Source organism: Pezoporus flaviventris, unplaced genomic scaffold (genome assembly GCF_033815535.1).
Source record: "Pezoporus flaviventris isolate CSIRO_AGI_PZ_B2104156 unplaced genomic scaffold, CSIRO_AGI_Pfla_v1 ptg000013l, whole genome shotgun sequence".
Classification (NCBI taxonomy): Eukaryota; Metazoa; Chordata; class Aves; order Psittaciformes; family Psittacidae; genus Pezoporus; species Pezoporus flaviventris.
In genome coordinates, this window is record NW_026892561.1 from 15,792,821 (window position 1) to 15,813,477 (window position 20,657).

The window sequence follows — 20,657 nt, forward strand, 5'->3', positions numbered from 1 at the left end:
TCATCAGGAAAAATTTCTTTACTGTGAGAGTGACAGAGCACCGGAACAGGTTGCCCAGGGGGGTTGTGGAGTTTCCTACATTGGAGATATTCAAGGCCTGCCTGGACAAGCTCCTGTGTGAAGTACTCTAGGTTACCCTGCTCTTGCAGGGGGGTTGGACTAGATGATCTTTTGAGGTCCCTTCCAACCCTTAGGATTCTGGGATTCTGTGATTTAGAGTGATTGAGAAAGAATCAGAAAAAATTCCAAGCTAATGAAAGCTCCAAAATTTTAGGCAGAGTTAGAAAACAGACAACACAGGACTTTGTAGCAAGGAAAAGGATTGCAGTACAGCTCAGCACAGCACTAGCTCTATGCAAGTTGAAATCCTAAACTGTCTCAGTGAAATTAGAAGTGTACTTCACAAAGCTATTAGGCTGCCTAAGAAACCAAAGAGAATACACTGCCATTTCTGCTTTTGCATGCATTTTGACAAACACAGCCCAGATTGAGGGGCTGAAACCCACCTCTCCAGTGGAGCCCCAAATGAAGCAATCACTGACAGATGACAGAATACTGCTGTGCATCCAAGAAACTCCACACAAGGAGAGCACAGCAATGCTAATTTTTATGCAGGTCTGTAAGAAGAAAAAAAGTACTTGCTATCTAGGGTTACGCATACAGGAATTTGGCATCTATGCATTTCAGGTTGATTTTATACAGCATTGGCCAAGCAGCCTCCCAGAGGGAAAAGGAGCTGCATCCACAAGATGCAAAAAATGCATCTAAAAAGAAACCCTGGAGACATCAAAGGTGTCATCCCAGTGGAAAGAACACTAAGAGGAGAGTGTGGTGGGGCACATGAACAGGGCAACATGCAGCAAGACAGAAAGGTGACTATCTCAAAACATGGCACTGCTGAAATCACTACTAATATAATCCATCCTAACATAACATGTTCTGATTTATCGTACGCTTCCAAGAAGCAATAGAAAAGAGTTTAGAAAAAAGCAACAAGAACAGGAGGTAGGTTTGCCAGTCCCAAGGGTTAAAACAAACTCTCACTTATCCAAAGAGTAGGCTAGGAGGCGGCTTGTCCATGGCTCAGACTTGGGGAAGAGCCTCCTCATGACAAAGGCTCTTTGGGCAAACACAGAAGATCAGCTAGCTGGGAGTTGAAGTTGGACCCATTCAAACCACAGAAAGACACATCTTTTTTTTTTTTTTTTTTCTCTTTTTTTCCACAGGAAGCTCAATAGGACCTGCACCCCAAATCACACTCACCACCAGCTTTGGACCAATTAGTCTGCATTTCTCTTTTTTAGATATCAAGGATATCTTAGCCTGTATGTAGATACCAGCAAAAACGTGCTCTTTGTGTCTCCACTACTGGAGAGATACACACACATCCCCAAACTTCCTGGGAATTAGGGAGTGTTTGAAGGAGTCCAGACCAGCCCCATCCATCATGTTACAAGGGAGTAGAAAATGTCATAGGAGCAAATGCCAAAACAAAACTGGGGGCCTTTCAAGGGATAAAGAAAGAGATGGCTTTCCATAACGCACATTAGTATTGCAATCCAAGAGCACCACTGTAAAAGATCACAGTTGGGCTCTTTAACTAAAAAGAGTTATGCTGAAATTTAACCATCTTTGCTGGAGTTTCCTGCGGTGAATACTGACTTCAGGTTTATTTTTGCCATTTCTGCTGAAACAGAACAGCAGTTTCTATAGGCAAGCATATGGCAGAAGAACTGGGGTCTTCTTCCAACCATGTTAAACTCCTGCTGGTGAAAAGCAAGTGACAGATTAAGAATCATCAGGGTCCTCATTCTCCATCAGGGAAACCTGGCCTGAGAGGAAACATTTTATTCTCTAAAAATTGATGCAAATTTGGCTACGTTCTTCATCTATAGTCTTTGCCCTGGGTAGACATCACTCCAGCATGTGAAAGTCCTATCCCTCCAAAAAACCCAGTTGAAGCACAGCACCCACTGTCTACCACCTACAGGGACACCAGAGCAGCTGGGGACAGTATCTGCCCACAGTGCCATGACGAAAGCAGTAGTCCTTGTGTGGCCATCACAGCCTCCCCAAAGGATGAGGAGGTGCAGGAAGGAGGGGGTAGGGGACTTCCAGGGCTTTCATTGTGCTTTGCATGCTACAGCCCTTCACTGGGACTGGGAGAATGCACTCGCGGCTCCTTTATCTTGTTCTCGGCTGTGCTTGTTCTGCTGTCCTACAATAGATACATTCTTTCCTCCAGCTCCCTAATTAAACAAGATTCATTTCACAGACCAGCTCACACAATAGCTTTTGCAGCCTCTCCTCTTAAACAGATGTGATCCTTTCCTCTGCTCCCAGCCACTGCAGGAACAGGCCATAACAAACCCACCCTTACAGCTCTCACAGCCACAAAACCCCGTGCCAAAATCCTTCTCACCTTGCTGCAGGCTGCCAGGCAGGCTCCGACGCTGCTCTTCCCCCTTGGCCATTTGGTGTACAGCATCCCTTGGAACATCCTCCTGCTGCACCAAGCTAAAACCACCACGAGTTAATTTTAGCAGTGAAGAAACTGGGGCATGTGGCTTTTTTTCCTGCAAGGCTGCAGCTCCTGCTTTGCCTCTCTTCTGAGAGGACAATACTTCAACAAACTAAATCAGGGGGTCCTTGGCCTTTGAGGACCAGCAGAGAAGCACAAGAACAGAAAGGATCATACACAAGAGTAGTGTTTAAAGCGTTGATTTCAGCTTGGTTAAACTATAATTCAGTCTGGCTCCCTGTGCAGGCATGCCTCCTTCAGAAGGAATCTGACAAGTCACTCAGTCTCCCTGTGTCTTGGTTTTGCATCCATGAAACAGGTACTAAATATTGCTTGAACCCTGATCTCCTGCTTGTGAGGCTTTTTTTAGCCTTTGCTCCCCTTTTCCTAAGCCATTTCTCTCCTTAATCACAGAAGAAGAGCCAGGTACCATCTCTGGACACACTCATGCCTGGCTGGAAAAGGTGGCTCCTTAGGATGCAGCCACCTGCGTCCCTCATGCTCAGGTCCATACACCAGCTTCGGTGTTCAGCACAAGGGAACATTTGGACCTCACTTCATCCCAAGAGTAAAGCACTGCCATGATAGCAGCAAACTGATGAAAGCCCTTGATTTATTAAAAAAAAAAAACAGGAGCAGCAAACTGATGAAAGCCCTTGATTTATTAAAAAAAAAAAACAGGAAAATTCCATCTTGCAGTAAACTAGGAGAAAAACTCCAAATAGAAGCAAAGCATGTGAGGAGACACTAACAGAGAATGGAAAAGGGGGATGGGGCTAGCACTCCACTATGTTGACCAGGAAAGTGCTGGGAGATACCAGGATGAGTTGCAGACACTGAAATCAGCCACACTTTGGTGTACCCCTCTTAAACCTATTTTCTCATCTCAACAACCTCTCAGGTACACCAGGAGCTTAGCCTTAGGCACAGTTAGGAATTTACTTTAAAATGCAAAGATAAGTGGAGATGGTTATCTTTGTTAGCAAGTTTCTAGCAGCAGAAGAGGCTGCCACCTCTTCATGACCATGGTGGGGCTAGAGAACACTGGGCTGGGTGTGTTATGGCTGGTGATACTGAACACAGCCTTTTCCCTCAGTAGCAATGCTTTCTGCAGAGGTTTTTACAAGTTAGAAGGTCAGGCAATTGAAGGCAGCTTGCTGAAGGAGCAGAGAACTGTCAAAGGATGATGGTTTCTGTGAGAACTCTTCAAACCCTCACAAACAGCAATTACCAGAACTCTCATGACCCCAGATCTCCCAGAACAAGCTGCAGACCATCCCCTTGACAGCCAGGCTAAATCCATTCATGCCCATCAGCCAGACTGTGCAACAAATCACTCCTTTCTAAGCAGGAGGAGAAGCCAGCACAGGCACGGAGAGCAGGAGAGCCACCTAGGCACCACCAACAGCTTCCATGGCATTTGCAGTACCACAGATGTCACATGTGTCAGTGCTCCAGCTACACCATGTCCCTGCTTTAAAAAGCAAGGTTTGAGGTGCCAGATTCCCTGCTTCTAGTGCAGCTGAGCCCCGGCACCAAGCTGGGCCTGCTGTGCTACCAGAACCATGCGTGCAAAATGGGGAGCCTCTAAGGAAGGAGCCACGCAAAGCCAACAGCACCTCTCCAGCACGCACCAACACCCCTTCACATGCTCTGCTGAGCCCAACAGGTAACACAGCACACTAGTACAATGCTTAAAGCCTGCTTGAAGAAACATTTCTAAGGAAGAACAAGCGTGAAGCAGGAGGAAAAGAAGGGAGCACAAGGGCACAAAAGGGGACAGACATTTGTGCGATGACTTTACATGCACATGAATTTAGAGAAGCGGTGGGAGCTGGCAGGGCACCCACTGGCTGGGAAGGAGCAATGCCAAAGGTCTGCACTCTACCCCGCGTTCAGGGAGCCTGGCAGACGTTATTCCCCTTCTTCTCCCTTGAGCTCCCAGCAGATATTTGCCAATGGCTCAGATGATCAGCAAGCTGGAAACGTGACTCACTGAGAGCAATGGTGAGGAAAGCCCCCAGCCAGGAAGCCAGATGAGTCACAGGGGGACACTGTCGGTCCCAAGAGAAGGAAGGAAGACCAACCAAGGAAAGGCCAACCCAAGAAAACACAGGGCAAGGATGCCTGACAGGGACATGGGACAGGAGGCACTGCTGCCTCCCAGCTTTTTTCCAGCAGCTCCAGTTCTGCCCTGGGCTCGGTGCCTACTTGGCTCCCAGCCCTCTCAAAGGCATTTGAGTGGCTATAGGCCAGCATCACCCACCAGGGCATTGCTGTTTGCACTGACATGCTTTGCATCAGCTGATGTGTTCCTGCCAGAGCCCTGAGCACTCCCATGCCCACAGGACACTTGCCCAGAGCAGAAGTGCTCATAGAGGCAAGGAGGTGTGGGGAAGACCACACACCAGCATGCACTTCCTGGCATGCACTTCCCAAAGCATGCTCCTCAATCTGGGTTATGGTTTCCTTCATCCTCGCTGGCTCCACCACCAACCTTACCATCCAGCTAGGAAATCTCTGCTCTTTCCCAGGCTGGACCCCCTGCCACCAAACTCTCCTCACCATCATGGCTTGGAATCTGGCCATAAGCGACAGGCTGCTCCAAGCCTGGAAGAGAACTGTTAATTAGGTCATTGCTGGAAGCCAAAAAGCAGTGAGTCTATCATGACTTATCCACAAGGCCAGCAAACAGGGGAAGAGGAGCATGCCCATTCCTCATCTTCTCAGGACCCATCAGGTCACCCGTCTGGCTGAGCCCTGTCATTCCTGCCACCGTGTGACCCTACAAGACTGGCAGACAGCAGCACAGGCAGTACTTGCTCATGTTTGCCAGTAAGCACCTTCCCAAAGTCCCTCTGGCAAGCAGTGTTCAAAGCCCCATCCCTACCCTGCTTCCTCTTCGGCTCAGACCTTGCTTTCCAGCATTAATGGCTCACACTTCACACATTCTTACCAGTTCAGATGCCTGCCCCCTGCCACATGGGGACATTTTCCTCCTTAAACTTGTAATTTTACTATATGTGCATTACAACAGAGTTTTACATACAGCTCGCACTACTTAATGCTGCCAGTAACCTTCAAAGCTTCACTGGAAAGCACTTGTCACATCTTAGCCATGGTATTAAATGAAACAGCCAAGCCAGGGCCACCATGCTTTGGCCAACCCTCCTGAAAACCATCTCTCTCCTATGGGCAGTCTTAGTCAAAAGGGAGCTCTGGTGAATCCGAGTTTATTGATTAAACACTCACCACAGGATGAGATCCTGACCTATTTCATGCAATCGAGTAGGCAGCATATTGTTAGCAATACCAGACTAGTCATTATTTTATTATGAAGTTAAGTGGCACTGGTGGTGCTGGGAGAAATAGTGAGCTTGCCCGGAAGCCTTCACCCTTTTTACTGCGGTTGTCAGAGCACTGAAAGATCAATTGAAATTATTACAGATATCCCTTCAGTACCTCCCAGATCTAATACAACATAATCTTCTTCATCTCAAAAAATCATGTCAAGTCATTAGCTAGCAGATAATTCACCTCGCGCTGAGTGCCGCGGCTTGGCAAAGAGCAGGCTGTGCTCTTCAGGCGGCCAAACCCTGAGCATCTCCCAGCCAGCTCACTGCCCACCATGCAGGTCCCCCATAGGAGCCAGGGGAGGGCTGCCCCCAGGCAGGGCTCTCAGGCACACAGGGCCAGCTTGCTTTCAAATCCTGCTCCATTTTATGTCGGTACAGCCACGCTGCTCCTTACATGATGAAAGAAAAAGAAAAAGAGACATCACTGTAAATGACTTAACACTTTTAAAAATTCCCCGTGGCAGGAACAGGAGTATTTCAGAAATATTTTAATTAAATGAGCTCAACATGACACCAGGCGCTCTACACAAATAACTGGCCACATGCATCAATTTTCACACCAGTCCGACTGTGCATGTGGCTTGCAGGCGACGCAAAATCTTATTTTAAAACAAGCTAGTTGAAATTCAAGAATTTTGCCAATTTGCTAAGATCGAGCTCAGCTATGCAAAGCAGCAGAAGCCCCACAGAATCAGATGTACCTGACAGAGTAGGAGGTGTAGAGGAATTATATTTTAACGCGCTTGAAATGCCTCCTTGTTTTGAGCCTGCAAAACTCAGCTGGACCCTTCCCAGAAACAGCGTTGCGGAAGACTTCCACAGAAGCCACTTTTAAGAAGCGTCTATAAAGGATTTCATCCTTTCTGGCACCAAAGAAAATCTAGATTAAAGCTGCACTCAGCAATACAAGGATCAAAAAAGGATGATCCCAAATTCTCCAGAACAAACGCACCAAGCCCCAGCTAGGTAGCACTGGCAGCACTGGAGACATGCCAGGAACACAAAGAGGAAAGCATTTGTGTACATTTACATCATGACAATATAAAAAAATATATAGTTATCACTGTCATTTATAGCTGGGAAGATGCATCAGTTGAGCTCTTGCTCTCCAACTCCCTATAGAGAGTCCCTCGCAACTCAGATCCACAAAACGGGCTAGATTTGGACTTAATATATACATCTTGCTCTGGTGGAGATGTTCTGCTTTGCTCATGGGAGAGTGGCAGCAGGGCGGCAGATCCCAGCCCGGAACAGGAATCTCAGCAATGCTGGCTATGCCTCCTCTCTGCCCCCAGAGGGTCAGGTCTGTATCTAAACAGGAAGCCGTGAGGAAGACAGGCTCAACCAGGCTCAAGATGCTCACCCTCCAGTCCCCACTGCCGGGGGGGCAGCTGCTGCTCATTGCCCCATTCCTTCCTGCTCCCAGCTCAGCACAGGCAGTTACAGGAGGCTTCCAGGATGTTCTCTCCCTTGCACCCCCACTGTTGGGCAGGGCGCTTCCCCACGTCTTTGCATTTAGTAAATAGAGGCAAAGCCCAGTGAGTGGCCAAGCTGAAGGCAGCACTGAGAAAGGGGATTTGCAGCGGCATCTCCCCCTCCTTCACCAACACTGACTGACTGAACAAACTGGGACACAGCACATTCCTCTAAACTGCACTAAAACTATACAAAACCTCAGGGTCAGCAGCTGCTTCACACACCACACATAGAGCCACAGCAGCTTGCTCTTGATGAACTCACATCACTTGCTTTCTGTGCCTAAATAAGCTTTTTCTTCCTCTGTTTTCCCCATGCCAATATTTGGGGACTACTTTATTCCCAAAGAACACAGCTACTCTTCTGCTTTAAGAAGGACACACATTCCTTGACCTCCAGCCATGCCAAAACCAGCATCATGCTCCAGCCCAGTCAGCAAATGCCCTTGCAGTGCCACAGTAACATCTTGCTGCTGGGTGCAAGGCCAATGCAGAACATTGGAAACCAGGGAAGGGCTATACACATAAACTCCCATCACACAAACTATCTTGGCATCCTCTTTAAAACAGCACCCCACAACAAATAAACAGACAATAAAAGTCTCCCTGGCAGATCCCATCTGCAAAAGCATGGTCTTCCAATGACTTGCATCTCTCAACACCTGAGATCAACTCAGATCAGGAACACCTGAGCACATATTTTGAGCACATCATTCACCATGAGAAATCATTATTTTACCCTAAATTGTGTCCTTTCTCTGCCATTCAGAGTTTTATCTATTAGTTTTCTAGACTACGCTTAAGTTTCTTCATATTGGTCAACAAGGACGTTTTGGTGTTTATTTGGTCGGAAGGCTTTTTTCCCTAGGGTTCATCTAAGCCCTCAAAGTTGTCAGGCCAAGGTCCAACCACAAGAGCTGTCTTATGTGAAGAGCAGTCAAGCTCCTGCTGTTTTAAGCCTGGGGGCAGCGAGCTCACCGAGTGTGTGGCTTGTTTGCCTCCTAGAGTGTCCTTGATCCCCTTCTAGTTGTGCAGGTGAGAGGCCAGGGATCAGAAAAGCAGCTCTTCTCCTGGCTATTGGCCAAGCATTATATGGCGAGAGTTCCCCATATCCTGACTGTAATTATTTTGGGAAGCCAGATGACTTCATTGCCAGCTGACATCCCTTGACCTACTCGCTGTTAGACAAGCTTGCTTCTGGCAGGCCCCAGAGCTCGTTACTCAGCACTTGAATTTGCACATTGCCATTTACCGGTCACTAACATGCTGGTGTATCGAGGCAGCACCCAAATTTTCATGCAGCTGAAATGCTTATGCAAGCAGTAAAATACAAACGTGCCTCTTCACAAGTAGTTTGCTGTTACCTTTCAGTTGGGACTGACACATGAGAAAATCCTCTGAATCACGGACATGCTACAGTTTCCGTCCAGTGCCAACAGCCCCTCATCCCACACTCACCTTCCACCTCATCCCTGCTGCCACAGCACATGCTCCTGCATGGGTCATAGCACTGGGAGCATGGATACAGCCCTGCTACTACCTGGACTGTAGCTAACCCCAGCCACAGCACACAGGATACCAGGTACCACAGGGAACAGCTAGTGCCAGAGATGATCAAATGTGACGGTGTGGCACATGAAGTTTGCAGGCATTGTGCTTGGGTAACATGGAGAGCTCAATGGAGAGAGGGACAGTGAAAAATACAGTTACAAATAACTTGGAGGACAGGACTTATGCGAGAGAAGGCTGTAAGTGGAGATGGAGGACCGGTGATCCTGCCACCCCAGCACAGAGGGGAAGGAACATCCTCACCACACTCACCCTGATCCGCCGCATGGCTGTCACAATCTCCACTCTGCTGTTCGGCCGTGGCACATCCAGGCTCCCAATGTACTGAAGAGAACGAAAGAGCAGATTAGTCAAGTTTCCATGGCACCAGAAACCTCATGGTCCCACTATGGCTTCAACTGCATCCCCAGAGGGAACCGAGGGTCACTTCTGCAAAACAGGCATCATTTTGCCTACTGCACCTGAAGCCTCATAGCCCTCCCACCATGAAGATGTTCCCTCAACACAGTGCTTCAAGAATTTAGCAGCCCTTATTCTAACAATAAAATAACTTCAGTAATCAGGCCACCAAACCTCATTCATCTAAGCTGTGATCAAAGTATGTAGTTATAAGCCAATATCCCCTCAGCTGCACTGAGTCACCCACTATAGAACTGGATACTGGAATATCCTTAAAATAGCTGGAGCAACCTGTCCTGTGACAGGCCCTTCAGTGTTTAATTACAGCCCTTCCAAACCCTTGTCTGTTTTTGCAGCAATGCTGAGCCTCCAGGCCAAGCCTCCGGAATAAAGGAGCCGTTTTGCTATTCAAAGGGGACCAAAGGCAGCGCCACTGCAACCCAGCACGGAGAGATGCTGAACAAAAACCTTTTTAAAGATAAAATGGAAGAGGGCAGATTCAGAAGAAGGTTCAGAAAACAGACAAGCAATGAAGAGTCAATGCTAAGCACTAAAAACGTGTAGTTAGAAGAAAAGCGTTTTGAGTCTATTTACTAGCCCCGTGTGCTCCCACGCTTCATCTCGACACTAGCGCTGACGTAACTCTCAGCAGAGCAGCACGGGCACTAAACCCAACAGGGCTATGTGTTCCTGTGAATACAGCCACAGCCTTCACTGACAGCATGAAAACCCAGGTCACTGGTTTCAAGCACTATTGTGGAGATGGGTGCTTAAATGGCTGAACATGCGCTAGGGATCACTGTAGAAGCAAAGACCATGGAGGGGGATTATTTCTCACCCTGCTGACTCCCAGCTCCTCTCCACTAGGACACTGTTGTCACCTCTATCCATGGCACAGCCCTGTGGCTGCATAACCACGTCTGGGCTTTGTGTGTGCATGCTGTCCCAGTGAGCCTTCCTTGCTAACTCTCCACATCCCAAACTCAACAGGGCCACCAGCTTGGTGCAGCCATCCCCAGCTGCACGGCTTCTGCCCCGGCTGGAGATGGGGCAGGAGTCCAGCGACTGGCACCCAGCAGCCAGTGCTGAGAGGAGATGAGGATATAAAAATAAACACCAAACAGCTGGCGTGTTCATCACGTGCTGAGCGCAGGGCAGCTTTATGTAACTGGGAATTACAGCCCACAACGAAGGCTGCTGGCAAACATGGTTTTAGCTGTGCAGACCCCAACCACTGGCTGCCTGACTACAAAAGCACAGGTCTCGGTAAGTTTTCAGTTGCATCCCCTAAACAGAGCCTTCCCACTCCTCAGAGGTGCAGGTCATATTAAGAGAAGCATCTTTGACATCAAGCAATTCCTTTTTCTTATATAAAGCCTGGAAACCATCAATAAAAAGTAGGAGACAACAAGAAGGGCCAAGGCCATGGGCACAGGGTCATCATGCAGTATATAAGGAAGAGATCTTTCCCCACCGTCCCTTGCCAGGCAAAAGTCGCAGCTGCACAGCACCTCTCCCACCAAGCCTCCCCATGCTGCTCTTCTGCAGAGGACCACCCAGCACTGCTTCCCACTCAACTGCAATGGACGCTTCTCAGCTTAAATGACAAGGACAGACTTTTGCAGCCAGAGGATGCCTATCTTCTACTAGCTATTCCTGACAGCATGAGATCACTGCCAGCAGAGGGGTAATCACTTCTCCCCGTTTTCCTTCCCCAGGCAAGCACAGAACGCATCCACTTGCAAGGACAAGGTGAGCAGTGGAAGCTATAAGCTGGGCAGAAGAAGGCCCCATCCACCAATAGCTTCCATAGCCACATGAATTCAAGCAATGCCAACCTCCTGGCCACAGCAGCAACGCTCAGTCATGTCCATAATTGCATGCGTGAGCTTGAGAGGGCTGGGCCACCCCAAAAGCAAGTGATGGAACAGAAACCAGACACCTCCTGGGATGGGGCAGCACCTCCTTGGACAGCCCTCCTAGGAAACAGCAGTAGGAATGTCTTGATGCTGCCCCACCTACACCCCTTTGTTCAGCTATTTCCCTCCAGCCTGTGTTCCCATGTACCCAAACCAAGGGGCTCCAGTCACAAAGCATGGAAGATTTGCCTCTGCTCCCAAACTTGGGCTCCTGCACGTCCTGCTTCATCATGCATCCTGTGGGAGTGTGCCCCCACCAGAGCCTGCGGCACCTCCTGCCCCAGCGTGGGCTCACTTCACACAATTACTGCTCTCACAACTCCAAAAACACCCACCTCTTCCTCCGCTCTGGAGGTAGGTATTTCTTGAATGTTTCACTAAACTCAACAGATGGACAAAGTCTCCGCAAATTATTTTTGCCTTCTGGGCATAAATCACATGCGGGAACTGCACTGCAGAGGAGTAACCCTTCACAACGTGGTGAATGTTGCCCAAAAAAATGTGCACTTGGAGGTCAGCCTGTCAGCTAAACTACAATTTCCCAGGCAAGGAGTGCGGATGGCCTGAGAAATCATCTGTATTTACCAGTCATTTGCAGGCAATAAGTGCATCGAGGGCTGCTCTTGCTCTGCTCTCCTCCAGCCCTCCTACTCACAGCACTGACCTTCATTCTAGGCACAGGTGTGGGGAAAAAGCAGGCAAGGCAGAGGTGAGGATCAGCAAAGCAGCAGGGTACAGGATTCCCCATTCATTCCACTCCAATGCTGAAACCCACTCCCAAGGACCCCAGAGCATGGGGGCTCCCAGACCCCAAGCATGGACTTCTGCCTTCCTCTATAATCCATGTGCCCCAAGCAAGGTGCTAGGTGCAGCAGTGGTCCTGGTCCCCACAGGGGCCCATGTCCCAGCTCCCAAGCCTCAGGCCAGCATCTGTGCCAGCAGGTTGACCCCGCAGGAAAGGGAGGCAGCAGGGCTGGGTCTGAGCATGGGGAGGAGAAAGGAAGGCGCCCACAACAAAAGGAAGGAAAATAAAGCTGTGTGAAAGAAAACTGACAAAGAAAATGAACCCATGAAAGAACCCACCCTCCCCAAGCCCCCAGGAACCGAGGAGAAAACCATATGTATGCATGCAGGACACAGCTTTTCCAAACAACCACCTCCAGACCCATGGCCCCACCACCCTGCAGTTGATGGGGGGCAGAGGTGGAGCCTCCCTCCTGCACCCAAGAGCCAGGCAGGCTCAGCAGGTCGCTGATCCCCACGCTCTGAAGGTGGGAGGCACGGCTGGCAGGGTGGGGAGGGCAGCCCTCTTCTCCCCGGCCCAATTAGGAGAAGAAAGGTCACTCACTCATAGAGCCAGTGAATGGGTGGCCAAGGGGGTCCCTTCTGTAAGGAGGTGCTCTGGCAGCCCCACAAAGGCAGCCCTCGGACTGCAAACAGACAGAGCTGTGCGGGCTGTGTCGCCCAGCAGCACAGTGGGCAGGCACAAAGGACCTATTTTGCAGGGTGCTTTCAGGTCCCCAGGCACCCTGCTGCTCCTCAGCCTCGTGTGTGGGATCCAGCCTTCCATCGGTAGTTCCAGGGCCACTCTCCCTGCCATGGCTTGGTGGCCGTCACCCATCTGGCTTCTCAGCACCAGAAGGGAGCTTGTCCACTGTACCCCCCCAGTGCAAACAGGCTCCCCTGTCTGTCCCAGGCACAGCTGAAAGGGGCCTCCAGATACAGCCCACACCATGCACCCTCTGCCCATGGCTTACAAAAGACCTGTCCAGCTCAAGGAAACACCAGTCCTGCCTTGGCCAGAGGGAAAAAAGAAAACAAGAAAACAAAGGAGAGCATTTTGCCAAAGCACTGTTTGCACAAGTCACTTAGTTTCTCATTTTCCCTTAAGGCTGTTAAATGCTGCTTGTTTTCTACTCTGTCACAAGTGAATTTCCTTGAGAAGCTGCTTTTTTGTGACAGCAGGTGGCAGATATTTTCAGAAAGCCAAAGGCCGATTGCATCCCTGACAGGGAACACCTTTCAAGGGGTGTTGATGAGATCCCTTGCAGGTGATGGGCAGTGGTGGGCAGCAAAAGGCTTTCTGGAGAGGAGCTGCCACCCTCCTGAGGGAGGCATGCCATTGCTCTGCCAGCCCAATACTGTGTGCAAAGGTCAGCGCTGAATCATACCCAACTAACAGGGGAGCCCACATTGCCTGGCTACTGGGTTTCCAGCTTCTAAAGCCAGTCTGAGTTAGAGAGCTTGCCAGGGATGAGGAGCCACTGCTCCTTCAGAGGAGCTGCAGGCAGGCAGGCGGGCAAGCGCAAGCAAAGGAGACAGGCTGGCACCAGCTCAGGCTGGGGCATCACACCAAGGGCTCCACAGCCATCCCCAGGGACAAGAGTCTTGTCCAAACAGGGGATCCTCAGCCTGGGCTGGCAAGGGATTACTGAAGGTACCAGCAGCGGGGTTGGAGACATCAGATATGGGCCACAAGGGTCCCAAGGTTTCTGCAGAATTCAGGGCAGCGTGAGGCTGCACCAGGTACTGAGACATTGGCCCCATAATACACGTCTGAGCCACAAAGCGAGGCTCAAGGTGCTTGGGCACCAGTTCCCAGCCAGGTGCTCCAAGATCTGAAGCCTCTTTATTTCCCCAGTGCCTGGCTAGTAAGAGCTTCTTCCCAGGCTGCTGCCATCAGGGAAAGCAAGGAGAAATCCAGCTCCCAGGACTTTTTCTGTGCCAGTGCTCCTGCTCTCCTGCTGTCCACACACAGCCTCTGCCCAGGGAGCCAAAGGCTGGGCTTGCACAGCCTGGCTCTGCCCTGCACAGCAGGAACACCCAGCCTTGCTGGAAGGAAAAGGGGGAAGTTTACTCAGACTGTAGTGGCGCAAGTTCAGAGGCCAAAGGGGGTGGAAAAGTCAGGATGCCAGCTGACTGGAATGGAAACGCACCCCACCTTTCCAGCTTGAGCTCAGCAGGAGGGTGCAGGGGGCTTTCTGTTGGGCTGGAGGGCGCCAGCCCTGCCCAGACCCTTTAACAGGGTTCTGCACCTTGAGGACACGAGGGTGCACCCAGCCCTGGGAGCCAGGTAATTTAACACAGCATGTCAGACCTATCAACCCATCAGAGCTACGCAACCAGACCATAGACATTAACACAGGGACACCTCATGCCAGGCAGCGCTGGTCAGTATGATGCCCTAAGGATATTAGTGCTTCTCTGCCTGCTGATCCTACAAGTGGTGGCACTGCCTAGGAGGTGCACAGAAACACAGAGCTCTTGGGGGTCCCAAGACAAGACCCAGCACCTACCAGAGTCATGTGCACAGCACCCACCCTCCCCTCTCACCAGCCAAAACAGGGTCTCATGTGATAATAGAAGACACCTTTGCAGCAGAATGCAGCCCTGCAGCAGGGACACCAGGGCACAGGGTGAGCGGGCGCAGTGGAAGAGCTGGAGTTTTTCCATACCAATGAAGCTGGGCTGTCCACTCGCTTCTGTTTCCATACCCCACCCAGCCCACTGCTGCCCCCCACACAAGGGCTGAGCTTCCTGCACCTACACACAGTTACAGCCTTAACAGGCATTCCATGGACAGGAAACAAAGGACCCGACCACTTCAGCAGCCAGAAAGAGGGCTGGGAGCATCCCACTCCCATTGCATCTTCCTCAGGGCTTTCTGGCATCTGTCAGAGCCCATGCAGTGCCCAGCTGGGACCCACAGTCTGGGCACACACAGCTCTGCCAAATCCCGGCAGAGATTTTCTCTTTTTCACTAAGCAGCCTGTGAATTGACTTAACAAGTATGGCAGAAATATGCCACTGTTTCAGAGGAGAACTTCTGTGGCACTTGGGGAGGTTATTTATAGCCTCGAGCAAGCAATCCCAGGCTAAATCACACTGCAGCTTTGCTCTGCGCTGAGCAGCCCTGAGAGAGCACGTCGTACTCCAGAGGTGCCAGTACAAACAGCCCCCAAAGCCGCCAAGTCTCTCCCAGCCAGCTAAAGAGGTGCAGAGCTTCACACAAGCAGCCTTGAGCTTCCCATCCCTCCAGGAAAAGGGACCTGCTGGGTAGGGGAGTCTGAAGCAGAGATGGGAAACTGAAGACCCCATTAGAGCTGCCTGCGATTCAACTCGCTTCTAATGCTTTTGTGTATGGACCTTATGCACACAAAAAAACACACAGGAGTGGAAACACACATGCACTCACTGCTTAGCATTGACCTGGGGCTACAATCCTTTTCCTGATATAGGATTTATCTTTGCAGCAATCAGCAGGCGCCTCCAGTACTCACAGCCTTGGGAGGGCAGCGGGCAGTTGAGCTGAAGGGTTTCATAGGAAGGGATGTGCTAAATCAAACTAAAGTCTCTTTCATGTCCCATCTCCAAACATAGACAGCAGCAGATGCTCGGTTCAATTTCAGTATCCCACGCAGAAAAAAGTACTGACAAATATGAGAGAAAATGCCTGGTTGCCAAGATCCCTTAAGGGAAAAAAAAAAAGAAACCTGCCACCCAAACCCCCAAACCCCACCTGCTGCCCAGAAGAACAGCATTTCCCTCCCAAACCTCTAGTGTTGCATTTATCTGCAAACTGGTCTGGTATCAGGAGCTCCAGGTTTCAGCACGCCCATGGCAGCTCTGGACTGCAGGCAATGGGTCTGCCCAAAGACCAAGGTTTACTTATACAGCCCCTTCTCCCTCCGCCTGCAGATGGGGGTGCGGCAAAGAGGGATCTCACACCCATCTGCCCCTTTATTGGGAACCACACACATTAGGATACTGTGAATGGATTAACGAGTCCCAGGACTGAAGGACTGATACCTGTTTCTAAATAATAGGTACATGGTACATGGGATCTTGCTCTGGACCACAGGATCTCCAGGGCAGGAGGAGAGCCTAGCCCACTGAGCTCCCAGCCAGTAACAACTCCTGAGGGGCCAGTAACAGCTTCACTGTGCGAACTCAGCAGCACCCAGCATCCCTGTACTGGAACAGACTGCAGGTCTGGCACTCCAGTGACAGGCTTCATCACCCCATTTACCTCCCTCTACATGCTGATCTCCCTGGAGGCGTTGGAGTAGCCGGAGTCATGATCTCCGAATGTGCAGAACTGCTGGTGTTGCACAAGGTGGCTCTTGGGCTTTGTTCTGCAGCACTAAGGGTTTGAGAAGATAAGGAGTAAGCTCACATCCCCCTCCTCCTTGCACAGACCGGAGGAGCTGTGCTGGGTGGAGAAGGACAGGAGGCATCTTTACTCTCTACATACCCATTTATTTAATCAGAAAACCACTGCGCAAGTGGGAATTTCTGTCCACTCCCCTGCACCATGCTGCAGCTCCCAGCCCTCATCCAGATGCTTCAACTAACCCAAGAGGCCAGGCTTTTGATTTTATTAAACATTTCAGACCACAAGACACAGAAGAAAATGAACGTCCTGCCTTCCCTTGGAGACCAGCAATTCCCAGCAGCCCAGCCAAGGCACCTCCGGGACACAGAAGTGTTTGGTGCCAGGAGAGGCGGCCAATGAAAACAGATCCAGAAGTGTGAAATCTATTACTATTCTAAGAAGATGGAATGAGATTTTCCAACTATTGGATTTATATCCAGAAAATGGATTAACATAATCCTTAGAGGACAGTTTGCTCAGACTTGGTGTCCCCATGCCAGAGCATATGGCTCCAAGTGGCTTCACTGGGGACAAGCAACACAAGCATCACATGTGACAGCACTTCTTGCTTCAGACTGAGTCCATCACTCTGTGCTGGAAAACAGCCCAAACCCTGACTGCCCACAGCTACCCAGGCCAGGATGCCAGGACTCCCTCAGGAGAAATGACACCATGGATGCCAGCAGCTAGCATTGAAGCACTACATACCACTATGTGTGCCATTTAAAGACAGCAGCAGACAGCGTAGGTCTGAATGTAAAAATAAAAGTAAAAACTAAACCAATCAATCAGCACATACCAATTCAGGCCAGCATTGCCCCCCTGCAGTGAGCCCCAAGCAACTTTGTTAGGAATCCCAGGCTGCAGGAGCAAAAAGCAGTGATTCAGCTGCCGAGGGCTGTAACACCAGAATCCCCCCCACCCTCACTAGCAGCAATCCCAGGAGGCTTTTAAGAGACAGGCACGCAAGTCCCGGCACCCCAGATGAGCATTTTTCTTCTTTAATCTTCCCCAAAGTTCTGCTCTAAATCCGAGTTTCTCATTGTTGTGACTCGCACTGGATGCCTGGCCAAAACAAGAGCGGCACAGGTTTAAACGTTCAGGACTTTTGGGGATAAAAGGAAGGAGTAAGCATTTAATTAATCTCCAGAAATCTAATGAAAGGATGGAGTAATTGCCTAAGCCATCTGTGTTCTGTGTCTGACATCAGGGACTGATGGAGAAGCCCACAGATTCGGAAGCTGGGTTTTGTACAGACTGTGCCTGGCATTAACGTGTGCCACAGGATAGCAAATAAGAGAAAGAGGAGCTAACAAAGACTAATATGCACCACCCCATTAAGGCAGCCAGGCTGGCAGCATGAAAAAGAGATGAGCCATGAGCAGACCGAGGGGCAATTGAAGCCCTTTCTCACTTCTAACCCCCCAGGCTGGGCCACCCAAAACTGGCATAGAAGAGGTACATGGGATTTAGAAAGAGAGATGCTTTCAGCTTCCCTGCAGGCGAGGAGTGAGCAGGTGCTGGCAGCAATTAGCTCCAATAATCCAGGAGCAAAAGGCTGCAGAGCTGAATTTGAACAGCCTTTCCTAAGAAACAGTTGCAAAGCAGGTTTAAGTTTGCTCCATAAACAACTCCTCGGCTGTTTTGCTCTGCAGCACAGCGCCTGCGGTCAGGCAGGAATGGCCTCTGCAGAAAAACCCTCCCAGCTCTGAGAAAAGGTGAAAAATATCACAGCCTGCAAGGATCCGCAGCCTCGCCCCAGGGCACTGCACACAATCAGGTGCCAAAACTGTGATTTATTATTTTTTCCCCCTGCCAACACACGTGCTCTGAGGACAACAGCATGCGAGGGATGCTTGCCTCCCCGCCACTCAAAACTGTTGTACACTGGGCTTTTCCCAACTCAACCTCACTTGAGTATCTTGTCAGTGTTATAGCTGTATCCCCCGGGAACAGCAAAGGGAGCAGAATTTTATGTTTCCCGTTTACAGATTCCATGGCCAGCTACTTCCCAGTTAGCTGCTGGCCAGCACTACCTGCTCAGGCCTGGGCAACATGGACAGGTAACTTGGCTTTTCCCAGCCTGCTGTGAGATTGCAAGCACTCAGCCTGTGGGATTGCAAGCACTCAGCCTGTGGGAAGCCACAGCCTAAGTGGAGTAAGAATAAGAAAAAAAAAAAAACGGGAAAAAAGGGAAGAAAGGAAAAAAAGCATGCTTCCTGCCAAATCCACTGGCAAGAATGGCTTATATATATAAAGAGAAACAGCCATCTTTTCCTTTGGGCAGGCAGTCCTGACCTCTAGCACTACACCTCAAATGGCATGCAGTCTTTCCTTCTGCTTACACGATAAGTTTATCCCATCAGGGAGCACCAGGGTACACGGCATCCTGCATACACCAGCTGTCCCCCATCACACCAGCACTCCAGCGCTATCCACCGCACTGGGAGCACAGAGCAAAGTCCGAGACGGCCGCTCTTTCCGGGGGGAGATGCACGCACACATGGGACAGTCCGCGGCTCTCTGGGGCCAACGTCTCCAAGCAACACCCCGCATAGCCATGGAGGGATGCAAGGCTAAGGAGGGATGCTCGGATGAGGCAGCAGGGTGACCCCGCTCCAGTATGACCCATCCAGCCTGCTCCGAATCCTTACGGGATGGGCGGGAAGCCTCACCCAACTCTTTGCAGTTGAGCTCGGGGAAGAGCAGGCAACGCCAGCAGGAGGGACTGCCGGGGAAAGAGAGGAAAACCTAAGGCTATGCGAACAGAGAGCTGGAAAACAGGGAATCCCGAAGGGTCGGGGTTATGAGCGCTGGGCAGGGACCCCCGCGGAACCCCTCCGCGCCCGCCGCCCACCTTGGCTTCGAAGCAGATGCCGTGCTGGAAGGCGTCCTCGTTATGCAGGGGGATGCGGAGGTCGTGCCGGTCGTCCACCAGGTTGTACTTGGACTTGGCGGGCATGGCGGCCCCGCGGCGGCCGGGCTGCCCCTGCAGCGCGCCCGGCGCCGCCGCCGCCGCGGAACCTCCGCCCTTCGCCGCCGGCCTGCCCCCGGGGCGGGGACGCGCCGCCGCGGAGCGCGGAGGAAGGGCGGGTAGCGGAGGGGGTCTGGCAGCGCGGGGCTCCCGCTCTTGCAGCGGGAGGGGCGGGGAGGCGTTCCGAAACCAGCCCGCTGAGGGGCGCTGGGGAAGGCGCCGCTGACACCTAGTGCGTGGTGCCGGGTCTGCACCCAGTCCCGCCGAAGTTTCAAACAGAGGAAAGGGGCTGTGGGCACGGTTCAGCCTGGGGTGCGCTGCGGAACGCCGTGAAGCCTCCCCGGGCACGTATGGCAAGCCCTCGGCTGGGAGCGGCGCCCCGAGAGACGTGTACCTCTTCGCTAGGGGAGCCTGGGGTGCTGCAGGCGCTCAAGCCATCCACATCTTGGTATCAACGCCAGGCATGATGGAAATCAAGCAAGCTGGAAGTAAAAAAATCTCCATCTTGTGCTAAATGAAAGGCCAGTCCGTGTGATCAGATTAGACCCTATTGTGCCCTGCTTTATAAAACCCCTAAAAGCTGTGAATGTGCTCACACACACAGTGAAAGCATCCCAGAGTTGCTTTCCAGCTGTGCAGGGACCCAGTTACATATCTCTGACTGCAAGTCCAGGCTATTTCACCCCTTACCCACACATACAGAGTACACCCTAAGGTATGGCTCCATTCTTCTGTGTTTTAATACCCATAGATGCTGCATAACCACCGCAAAGCTCATCTCACTGCAGTATGGCCAAAGAGTTCACACTGGCCTTCACACACACCAGAGCACCATTTAGAATGAGCCTTTACCAAGGCAGATGCATCCCCCCTCTCCACGGGAGACCCATAATTCCCAAAGCTCTTGCCCCACCCTGTTTGTGCAGTCCTGCACACCAGAGTACATTTCCTCTTCTAAATGACGGCAGTGCAAACCACAGTGCTGGCTTTTGACCCTTCTCTAGGCGTATAGGGCCATTGATTTTTCAGACTGAATCAATGTGGTGAAACTTTGAGTTCATAACATAGTTCAGAGCCAGCCACAGCATTTCAGCCACGTCTAAGAAATTATTGCTCTCCTCAAACTGGATCAGGTTTTCTACTATCCCCAGCAGCTCAGACAACAGGCTGGTCACAAACAGTTAGGTGACAAGGTGAGAACAAAGGTATATGCTCAGCTATAACCATGAGAGGTGTATGAAGACAGCCACTGTGCTGTCAGCTTCCACATGCCAGGCCAGGCTCAGGGT

The 20,657-nt window shown here is 50.9% G+C and overlaps 1 protein-coding gene across 2 annotated transcripts in view; it reads right to left on the bottom strand.

Annotated features, from left to right (window-relative positions):
* NOS1AP (nitric oxide synthase 1 adaptor protein) overlaps positions 1 to 19,446 on the bottom strand; it is a 37,293-nt gene extending 17,847 nt beyond the window's left edge. For both annotated transcript variants that reach the window (XM_061451793.1, XM_061451792.1), the window contains exons 1-2: positions 19,252 to 19,446; positions 9,174 to 9,245 (exon numbers count right to left, since the gene is read on the bottom strand). In XM_061451793.1, the coding sequence (XP_061307777.1) occupies positions 9,174 to 9,245; positions 19,252 to 19,356 (177 nt within the window). In that variant the 5' untranslated portion in view covers positions 19,357 to 19,446. The remainder of the gene's footprint in view (positions 1 to 9,173; positions 9,246 to 19,251) is intronic.
* Positions 19,447 to 20,657: the final 1,211 nt, after the last annotated feature.